Source organism: Geospiza fortis, unplaced genomic scaffold (genome assembly GCF_000277835.1).
Source record: "Geospiza fortis unplaced genomic scaffold, GeoFor_1.0 scaffold11, whole genome shotgun sequence".
Taxonomy (NCBI): domain Eukaryota; kingdom Metazoa; phylum Chordata; class Aves; order Passeriformes; family Thraupidae; genus Geospiza; species Geospiza fortis.
In genome coordinates, this window is record NW_005054304.1 from 55,607 (window position 1) to 66,894 (window position 11,288).

The 11,288-nt window shown below is 40.6% G+C and overlaps 1 protein-coding gene across 1 annotated transcript in view; it reads left to right on the forward strand.

Annotated features, from left to right (window-relative positions):
• The window catches only part of BMP2K (BMP2 inducible kinase), a 34,797-nt gene that overhangs the window by 5,759 nt on the left and 17,750 nt on the right, over positions 1-11,288 (forward strand). The window contains exons 5-15 of the mRNA XM_031066370.1: positions 361-503; positions 791-912; positions 1,904-1,985; positions 2,615-2,747; positions 4,895-4,998; positions 6,442-6,521; positions 7,323-7,483; positions 8,778-8,938; positions 9,524-9,619; positions 10,299-10,480; positions 11,276-11,288. The exon at positions 11,276-11,288 is cut by the window's right edge and continues 190 nt beyond it. Coding sequence (XP_030922230.1) covers positions 361-503; positions 791-912; positions 1,904-1,985; positions 2,615-2,747; positions 4,895-4,998; positions 6,442-6,521; positions 7,323-7,483; positions 8,778-8,938; positions 9,524-9,619; positions 10,299-10,480; positions 11,276-11,288 — 1,277 coding nt within the window. The remainder of the gene's footprint in view (positions 1-360; positions 504-790; positions 913-1,903; positions 1,986-2,614; positions 2,748-4,894; positions 4,999-6,441; positions 6,522-7,322; positions 7,484-8,777; positions 8,939-9,523; positions 9,620-10,298; positions 10,481-11,275) is intronic.

Sequence of the window (11,288 nt, forward strand, 5' to 3'; positions counted from 1 at the left end):
ACAGAGAGGGTGTTCAGAGAATGAATTCATGATCTCACTTGACAGCGTTTGGGTTATGGATCCTAATGCAAGAGGTAGTTTTGAGGTGACATATTGGTGTGATGGTTTTTTTTTTTGTGTTTGCAGCAACTGGTTTCAAACACATTTCAGCCTCAGGGACTGGATTGTTTTCATTTGAGCCAATAATTTTTCTCTTTAGGGTAGTACAAGAGTGTGCAGTTGGGAAACAAGGTTTATTTTGTTCAAATACCGTAGCTGAGGAAGACTTTCTTGCATCATATTTGTGGACTTCAAGCATATAACTCTTTACTTCTGTACCTGATAGGAATTACTTGAAAGAGATTTCTCCTGTTTCTTTAGCTGGGCAAGTTGTGAACCAGATGAACCAGCGTCTGCAGACAGGTTTCACGGAGCCAGAAGTAATGAGGATATTTTGTGACACCTGTGAAGCTGTTGCCCGGTTGCATCAGTGCAAAACACCTATAGTTCACCGGGATCTCAAGGTATGACCTTCACTGTAAGAAATTCCAGGCTAAAATCAGGGATCTGCTTGAAGAGGATTGAGGATATGGGAGAGATTTCTGTAAGACAGGTTTCTAGTTGGGAGCTTGCTGTTGGTGAAACTATAAACAGACATTACCTATAGGACATCATCTATTGCTAAAACAAAGTTTAGGAGTTGATTTTTGGGAAAACTTCCTGTTTGTGTGTGAGAACATGGAGTAACGCTTAACCTAGAAGTTCATGCTTTTATGTTAACCTACCTTTTGTGTCTTGGTTTTCTTTGAAGGTGGAGAATCTGTTGTTAAATGATAATGGGAACTACGTTCTCTGTGACTTTGGCAGTGCCACTAACAAATACCTGAACCCTCAAAAAGATGGTGTTAATATGGTTGAAGAAGAAATTAAAAAGTAAGTTCACTTTTAGGTGATCTGTCATAAGCAATGACTGTGCTGCCAGGAAACTCCATGTATTATAGTGTGGTGTGCATGTATCACTAATGAATTGAAATTAATATCTGATCTTGAATTAATTTTGGCATAAATACAGTAAAAGACTGCAAGTATTTGATACGATTTCCTCCATTTATTCAGCTTGTTTTTCAAAACTGTGATTCTTAAAAATAAAGGTGTTGGAAAAAAAACAACATGTTGTTGTGAAAGTGAATTGTTCAAAAATATAGGTCTGGCTCCTGGCCATTTTAGGAGTTGGATATTTTTCATTTGTGCTTTTTTAATACTGCTAAGCAAATACTTGCTAAGATACCAAGAACTGATGTAAAGAAGCACTGCAATGCATTTATGCTGAGTCTCATTTGCAGAGTATGGTCCATGTCCATTCTCCTGAGACTGATCAGAAAACTATTTCAACTTTTCTTAGACACACTTGTGAAAACATGTATTATTTTGATTTTGCCCTTCTGGCCTAACTTCTGCAGAGGGGTAAATACAGGCTGCTTGTTTTCAAGTCATGAAGTGATAGAGGCTTTTTCCATCTCTGAAGTATTTGAACTACCACCTGAGTTGTTTTGGGGTGTTAGTGTTCTGAAGTCTGTGTTCTGCATGTTTCAGTGTGGGATAGGGAGAGCCCTTGTAGGACTCAGCAGTTGTTCCCCTCAGGCTGTGTATGCACAGTCACTCTGGCAAAAGTCTGCTTTGGGGCAATAACACTAAAAGCCAACTTAACCTGACTTAATGCTTATTTTTGTGTATGATGGGTCATACTGCTGCTCCAGATATTATTTGTGATGCTGCAATACACCAATGATGTACATCATGCAAGACAATTCTAGGCACATGTCTGAGACTTGTGTGGTTGGTGTGTGCATGGTGGATCAGGAAAACACCCTCTCACTTGTGATACTAGATTTTTAACTATGTCCTCTCTATTTTATGTTTCCAGGTACACTACACTATCATACAGAGCTCCTGAGATGATCAATCTATATGGAGGAAAGCCCATTACTACCAAGGCAGATATCTGGGTAAGCAAAAAATTGGATAGTGTGATCTATGGGACTGATAGAGGAAGGGGGAATTAAAACCAGAACTGACTGACTGAAAAACGAATTTTTGGAAAATGAAACACGTTGGGCAGCTATAGAACACAGAATAGTAGAAGTGTCTTGGGTAGTTAGGTTTTTGTAAATAAAATGAATCCCATGTTTTTTGTTTGGTTTTTTTTTTAATTTAAAGGAAGGGGGATGTGATTTAGAACATCTCTTCTTATGTTGGCTCTGGTTTCTCCTTGATAACCCCCAGTGATTTCTTATGGAAACCTGTTGCCAGCATGATCAAGAAAGGTATTTTTAGTAGTTGATGAGCAGACAAGGAATAAGATAAGACATTTAGTGCAAAGAGTCGTGATATGATGCTGAGAATGCAGCGCTTGGTGTGCTCGGTTTGTACTGGGTGTGCTACAGGAATCGGAGCAAGAGCAAGTGTTGTTAGAGCAGCTTTGATCCATCAGCTGGGCACATCAGCTGTGTTCCAAAGTGCAGCTCCCACACAGCATGTGAACATCTCTGCGGCCAGGGGGCAGCGTTATTAGGGCTGCCCTGTGGTAGCAAGGGCTTGTTCTCATCCCCTGACAGGGCTTGTGTTTCTTTTACAGGCACTGGGCTGCTTGCTGTATAAGCTGTGCTTCTTTTCCCTTCCCTTTGGAGAAAGTCAGGTGGCCATTTGTGATGGGAACTTCACCATCCCGGATGGCTCGCGGTACTCGCACAGCGTGCACTGCTTGATCAGTAAGTACACAGGCGCTGCAGCAGCTCCTCCAGCTCACCAAGCCAGCAAAGCACAGCTCTGAGCTGCTGCTCAGCACGTCTGCTTCAAACCCTGCCACCTCCAGCTGTGCCTCTCAACTCCCCAAGAGCCCTTGAAGCTCAAGGGAACTCTTTGGTTTCTCTGGGACTCAGGAATGATTTTTTTTTCTTTAGGTGTCCCAGAGGAATAGGGGGAATGCCAAGACTGCTTCTCTTTGTTTAGCTCTGTTTGTTAATATTTTTTACGCTTAAGTGTGTGTTTTCTGTGGAATGTCAGACTTTTCTGTCCAAGTTGTGCTTAGATAAATTTGAAGTGCCACTTTAGCATAGCAACATCAGTGTGCTGAGATTAATTGCACTGGGGACAATTTTAATAGTAGTTGCATGGTTTATACTGGAACAAAAACCTGGGAAGCTTTGTGCAACCCCCAGTGTCAGATCTGAGCTCTGGCAGCAGTTTGGAAGCACTAAGTGTGTTAAGGAAAATTTTGGACATGAAGCAGTTCTGAGGCTTGTGATTCATCTGTTACCCAGACACAGATGTGGGAACTAATATTTACAGTAATCATCAGTATTGTCCTTGTTTTCAGCTTAGAGTAGGCTCCCTTGAAAGAGTGAGATGGACAGCCTATGAAAAATTAAAAGGGTTTGAATAGGAGCTCTTATAACTCTAAGCTATGGTTGTGTTGACCACATAGCTTATGCTTTTATGTAATAAGCAATACCAAATCCAAACCACTTTTTTGAGTGCACATTCATAATTGAGAAACAGCAGTAATGACAGTAAGCACTTGCCTTCTGCCAGTACTGACAAAATGAGATGAGTTTTCAAAGGACTTAAGTAGTTTTCTGTCACTGTGTTACTTTTTTTTAAGAAAAGTATGGGTTTTAATCCTTTCTCCTAGGTATGAATGCAGATTTTTTAAATTCAATGAATGGCTGTGCCAAGATGAGCAGTACTGATGTGGAATATATCTGGGTGAGGCAGAATGTCCTTATGTAAACTTCCCTTCTTTCTATTTGGAGTGGAAGTCATAAAAAGCTGCACTTGGTTATAAAAGGTATTTCAGGGACTGTGGCTTCATCTGAGCTCTTTTACAAGACAGTGACTGGGGAGGAAGAAGCTGAAGGTGCCCCACCCCATGAGTTTAACATTTCAGAATCAAGTGACAGGAGTTGCTTCAGTGAGTGTTCTAATACCATGTCATGGTGCTGCAGCTGAGTGCTGGAATCTGTTATTTTGTAAAATCTCTTAAAAATTAAACTTGCAGTGAACTGTACAGGACATGAAATAATGACTTTGTGTAAAATTCTAGGATCTGTCTGATATTATTTTTCAACCTATGGAGGATTTTTGTAAAATGACATGTTAGGTTGGCTGTTCTACTGAGCATTTGTGCAAGTGTACTTCTCTTTGTTCATCAGAAGTGAGAAGTTACATTTTCATAGTGTTGATTTACTTCATAGCAGAACATATTTTTAGAGGTCTAGGTTTTTTAGAAAGTGTTTTTGACTGTTTATTTATGCTCTCTGGTTATCTAGGCAAGATTGCTCGATTATATATACTGTGTTATATTTGATTTCTTGGAAAAACAACAAACCTTTTAATTTGGGAAGCAAGTGTTTAAGAGAGAACATAAGGAATTTTGTCTTGTCAGGGAAAGGTCCTTTTATTCATGAAACTGTATTTTTTTGTATGCAGAATTGTTCATAGTCAATGAAACCTACAGAGAAAAGCCTGATGTAGTAAGATGTGTCAATCTTGTTTTAGCTACATTGAATTTTGTGTTAATCCTGGAAAATGTTAGTGCAGTGAGTTGGTTTTGTGCTGTTTCTCTCTGCAGTTACTAATTCCTACTTCAATTAAGTTCCCTTTTGCACAGCTGTGTCAGCTTATTGAGCAGCATGCATGTTCTGCAATTGATTTTGACGCTGTAAACTATTTGACTTGACAAAAAGTATTTAAACAAGTCCCCCACACCCAAGATAACAGTGCAAATGACTCTTGGTGGTAAGCTGATTTGGTGCAACTGCTGGATTTTTTCCTTGCTGGTAGCTGTCTCAACAGCTTTTTATATCTCAACAGGCTTTTTGTGATCTAGCAGTGATAAGTCTTATCAATTTTGCAGGATATATGCTTGAACCAGATCAAGAGAAGAGACCTGATATCTTTCAAGTATCTTTCTTTGCCTTTAAAATTGCCAAAAAGGAGTGTCCAGTGTCCAATATAAATGTAAGTACTCTTGACTTTCCTTGTATTTTCAGTGTGTTATGTAGGTAATACTGAGAAGTCAGTGAGAGGAGCTGAGAGATCACATCAGTTCTGTCACATGCCTGGTTCCTGAATGTAGCACAGAGCAGAGAACATGTCAAGCTCATGTTGTGTACACGCAGTATGAGTAAATAAAATATAAATTTAAAAATCTCTATAAATAAAATATGCTCATAATTGTGGGGGCATAGCTCTGTGGGCTATATTGATACCATTCCAATACCTGGCTTAGGATTTTTGCCATTAGTAATCTCTTAACACAGTCAATGTGAAATAGGCAGATATTAAACCTTGTTGACAGTAGAAGGCTGAATGCTGTAAGTGGACTGTCAAGAGCATGTATGCTTGCTCTTGGATAAACCCTTTGCTTAGGCATCCTTAGCAATTGTGGTAGTCCATTGGAAGGACTCCAGGGAGCTGGAAAGCAAACAGAGCAGTGCTTGAGTCAGCCTGCCTTCTTAGCCTTGCTTTCTGTGGGGGTCTGAGCTTGATCTCCAAGATCACTTGCTTCACAGATATAATTATGTCTGTACTACAATGGAATTTGGGGACTTTATCTAATGTTGAATATTATAAAGTGGCTCTCAAGGCAAGCATCAGGAAAAATCCATCTCAAAATTGAGTTTGCAACAAATACTGGTTGTAGCAATCTCTGTCTTCAGAGGCAGACCAGTGAGTTTTCCAAGATCCCTTTGAATTACTTTTTTCCTTTATCATTGTAGAAGGATGTCCTCAGTAAATTTGAATGTTGCCTTTTGGCAACACAGATTAAAATAAACCAGGAAGTCTTGAAATATTTGATAATTAACTGTCTCTATTTGTGGCCAGATTTAGATTTGTGTTTGTTATGTGCATTTGTCATGAGAGAGGATTGGTTGTCCTCCTTTGCCCCAAACTGGCATATTTCTCATAAAACAGTCTAGGTGATGTGGGATTAATTCAGCAGTGTGTTTCAGGTGGGGGTAGCGTAAAAAGCCCATTGAAGCTTTGGTGCTGTATGGTGTTCTGGAATTTGTGTTGTGGTGGAAGAGCAGCATGTGCTAAAAACAGTTTCCTCCAAAGATTGGTCTTTGCTTTAGAGCATGAGGCTGAAGTGAGTCTCTGTGCAGTCACACAAAGTGCTTGGAGACCACGTTGCACTTTATTGTTGGTAGCTGGCAGTGTACCTGAAGTGAAGCAGCTGACAGAAGAGTCAGACCAGTCAGGTGCTGCTTTACTTCTGCCACACACTGAGGGGATGTAGAGATAACTGTTAAGGTAAACCCTTTTCCAGCTACAGCTCTGAGTTCTGCATGGAGCCTTGGCACGTGGAGGTCTTGATACATTTTCAAGAGGAATATTGGGATTCAATTTTTTTTTCAGGATTTTGGTTTTTTTAATTTATTCAAATTTGTTTTTCCCAAGAATTCTCCTGTCCCCTCAAGTCTTCCTGAACCCATGACAGCTAGTGAGGCAGCTGCTAGAAAAAGCCAAATAAAAGCAAGGTGAGCAGGGGATGTGACTTTTCTTTATCCTAATGTTGTTAAGCTACATGTTTGTTTAAGATCTGTTTTCATACAATTGTGAATAAATGAAGTATTACCTCAGTAGAAGTCATTAGATAAACTTGTGTTTCTAAGAGCTTCAAGTCTGTTTGGATTCCACACCTTTGCTTTTTTCATTATATTGAGAATCCATGGAGGGAAACTGATGTTTTGAAGGTAGATGGGTTTTGATTTTGAGAAATTGAAATTTTTATGGGAAAATATTCACTTTTTTGGTCCTTGTTAATAAAAACAAACCCAAAACCATGGTAATTCCTCTCCATGCTTCTGTTTTCCTGCCATGATCTAGTGTGTATGCACATAAGGCTGATGCTGGGTAAATCCTTTACCCTTTCTTTCCTTGTTAATGGAAGGTATTTGGATTTGAATCTGCCAGCCATGTGTGACTCAGATATTTCTACATTCAGTTATAATTATCAACTTCATTTGCAAAAAAAAGAGGAACAAAAACAGAAGAAATTTGTAGCAGTAGAAATAATTTGACCTAACACATAATGCTTTCCTTTCTCTTATTTCTGGTACATATGAACAGTAGTCCTGTTTCTAATTGTAGTGTTGTGGACTCAAGCACGGGACTGGAGTTTTAGGGAATGAGTTTTAAGGTACTTACTTGCAGTGCTGAAGTAGAGTAGCACATTATTGAGACATAACTCAGCTGTTAAGAGATCTACTGTGTCAAATTTGAAGTAGAAATATTTATCTTTTCATCAAGTATCTTACATGGGAAAATTGTCCCTTCAGAATAACAGATGCTGTTGGACCAACAGAAACCTCAATTGCACCACGACAAAGACCAAAGGCCAACTCGAGCACTGCCCCTTCCAGTGTGCTGGCGATCCAGAGCTCAGCAACTCCTGTCAAAGTACAAGTTCCTGGGGAATTTGCTAATTGTGGGCAAAAAGGTAACTTCAAGTCTGAGGATGGACCAAAATAAGGAAGCAACTCTGCCTCTCTTCTTCTTGCTCTACCAGAGATAACATTTACAACTCAGTTTTATCAGTCTTTTTTTACATACCAAAAAACAAATTTTCATTTCTGAAAGATTCTGACTGTGTGAGTTGTAAATTTGAGGTGCCACAGAAACTATATTCAGACAGAGAAGTGCAAGTGTTTTTTCCTTGTGCTTAACACCGGTTTTTCAATGAACTTGCCCACTGTAGACAAAGGTTCACACTTGTTTTGACTTGTGAATAATTCACAAAAAGTACAGAACCCTTCTGTATCAAACTGGGTTTTTTATAGCAGGAAAAATATTCCCCTGTGCCTCAAAAAGTCATGAGATACCACCAACCTATTGGTCCTATTTGTAGGCTGGAAACAGGTCACTTCTTTCATGACTGACAGGTTCATTCCACATGGCACTGTGGATGCAGTGGGAATTAGGGAAGACTCATTCAAGTGAAATGGGTTTTTGCAAAATCCTTGTTCTTTTTCTCATTCAGAAAGAGTTATGGCTGTGATAAGTATTCACTGAAATAGTTGACATTTATACCTAGAGCACTTTCTAATTGCATTTTATGCTGTTGTGTGCCTGCTGCAGAAAAGGAAAGAGTAGTTTCAGGGATGGTATTGGAAAAGTCTCAAAAGGCCTCTGAGAATGTTTGTGTCCCAGGTATAAGTACTTTTTAGTGGGTGGGATCGATGTAACATCCAGCTTGAAAAGCTTTATCTCTTACGACAAGGAACAGATCATTCACAGGCACTTCAGAATGTAAAACACATTGTGGCAGAGAGAAATTTATGGTAGTACCTGTCTCTTAAAAGGTGCAAAAGCAATTGAGTGGCAAAATTCATCAGGTGTTCTGTTTAAGGGAGTTTAATGGATGAGCTAATAGTTTCCTTAGGGGAGAAAAAAAACCAACAACCCTCTGTGTTGAATGCATACAAAGCTGCATGCTTTGAGATAAGGGTTTGAGATCCTGCAGTGTGTAACTTAAATGCTGGTAAAGCAGAAGTCTGGAACCCAGCTTGCTGTCATGAGATCAGATGAAGCTTCCAGCGTCTTGCACGTAGAAATGGTTCATTTGCAGGCCTGGAATTACTTGTGAAGAAGTCAACTTGGTATCTGCCAGGTGTCCTGGTTGTCAGACTGGGAAGAGGTGTTGACAGACAGTGTCATCTTGAGATGAAAACCAGTCAGGGAGAGCTCTGGCTGAAGCTGGAAGCTCTGGATGTCATTAGCGTTGTCTGTCACAGGAGCCACTCGACCAGGGAATGGACAAGACATCTCACAGTCCCAAGGGACCACCCCCCAGCAGCACAGGGTCCTCCAGCAGCTGCAGCAGGGAGACTGGAGACTGCAGCAGCTGCACCACTTGCAGCACCAGCCCGCCATGCAGGATGCTTATATCCAGCAGGTACAGTCAGAGCTGTTAGACAGGTGTTGGAGACTCATTGTGTGTGTTCATAACCCTTGGGATCATTCAACAATTCTGCTGTTGCTGCCTGTACTTTTCCAGCTAAAACAGCTCCTGTTCCTTCTTGCTTTTGCTTTGTTCCCTCATTGGCCCTGTAATGTTTGTCTAAAAAGTTGCTTGCCTTGTGCTGTGTTCTTGCAGTTTGACTCTGTATTCCATCTTGCTTGGCATCACCACTGTGTGATTTCAAGGCTTTATCCATGTGTAAAGGAGCTTGGGATAAATGTTAGGAGTGATTATGGGTGATATTGTGCTTGCAGTAGATAGCTGTACATGCACCAGTGCTGAATATATTGTCTGATTTTTTTTTAAGAATTGGCTGGGGAGTGGAGGAAGGAAAAAGCTTCCAAACAGAGTGATTCAAGTGCAGTGACTGAATTGCGAGCTGGTTCTTGATTATATGATATCTAATTAAAAAATGCTGTGCAGTCATAGATGTGATAGTCAGAAGAAACATTAATTAAAATACCTGCTTATTTCTGAGGGGGCATCATTACTTTCTAAAGCTGTTTTTTGTCTTTCCAGTATCACCAAGCAGTGCACCAGCAGATGGTCCAGCAGCAGCTGTTGCTGCAATCTGTGTACCAGCAGCAGCCTGCCCAGTCACAGTATCCTGCCATGGTAAGTCACAGAGATGGTACAATCTTAAAATATGGCCTGTGCTTGTAAATCTACTCTTGTGTAGATGCAGTAAGAAAAGTTATACTGAGCTGTGGACATGGTAAATAGCATGTGGTTTGGTATCTAAAATAATAATTAGTTGGTGGGAAGTTAATCCAAACCAGCTTGTCTGGAGTTTCACTTGTGTATTAATAATAGGATGGGATCTATCCCAAGTTTCATAAGGTCTGTCTGTGCTCATTTGAAATGTACTTGGTTGATGTCTCCAGTACTAGCCACAGCAGCAAATACATGTTACACAACAGAGTGACTGAAGATGGTGACATCCAATTCTTACTTGAAAAGCAAAAGAGCTAACTGCCATAGCCTGTTTTGTAAAGATCAGGAGAAATTGTCCAGAAATCTTGTATTAAGATTTAAGAATAGAGGATGATGAGCATGTAGTTAGCAGTGCTGCAGTGGCATATATTTGAGTTGCACTAATGACAGAAATGTAAGTGGCAATAGGCTGGAAAAGAGAAGCAGTCTCCCTGAGTTGTTGGAGTGGTTTCTCTGCACCCGTGTGTTCTAGAAGGGCGGTGGTGGCGACTGTGTGTGGCTGCAAGAGCAGTGCTGATAGTTGGCAGAAGAGTTTCAGCCAGCCCATGCATGTTGTGGTAACACAGCCCTGATCTCCCAGGTACAGCAGTACCAGCAGGCTCTCCTGCAGCAGCAGATGCTGGCTCAGCAGCAGGCACAGCAGGTGCAGTCCCCTGAGTATATCACTTCTCCACAAGACTTTGCACCAGCCTTAATCTCCTACCCCAGGTCGCTCCCAGTGCATGGTGGAACAGTGGCAGATCCTCCCTACCCTACAAACAGGTGAGAATTGTGGCTCAGCTGAGCCTGGGGGTTACTCCTGGTTTACATTGCTAGTTGTGGTGAGCACTGCCAAATCCTTTTCTTAGAAGTTACTTGCTTTGGTAGTAAGAGATTACTTAGAGCAGTTGGACAGTGGGTGTTCAGTGGTAAAGGATATTTTGGGAGCAAAGGGAGACAGTTTGTTAACAGATGAGCCTGGTATAATTTTTAAAACAATTTCTTCCAGTATTTCTTGTTCACAGATTTAATCCAGGGACTCAGTGCTAATTACTTCACTTGGGGTGGTCAGTGGTCTATGTTGAATGAGGTTATGTGCATCTGAAAGGAGTTCCAAACACCCTGTTGAGAGCAGCTTTGTAGTTGGCCTTGGTGTGCTAGGACTGCCAACTCCTGTGCTCAGAGGTGTGATCTGAGTATGCAACACCAAGTACACATTAGAAGAGATACAGTCCCTGAGGAGTGGCCCTCAGACCTGCCTTTGCATAATAAATGGTAATAAATTATGACTTTGGCATTAATTCTTGTGAACAGCAGTGTATGTAATAAAAAATCCCCTTCCTTTCTGACTTAAAAGAACCTAGAGATCTGTCCAGTTTCACTGATGTTAGAAACCAGGTTATATATGTGTCTAGGTTCCTATTAGGCTTCTTTTAAATCAGCCTTCAGCTTTTTTGGGATGAGCCCTTAATTGCTTGTGTGTAGGACTTGGCATCATGAAGCATGTCTCAGATTTTGACCCTGATAACCAATCCTATCATGTTTTTCTTTATTTGCTTCCTTGAACTGACTCTACAGGTCAGGCATTCCT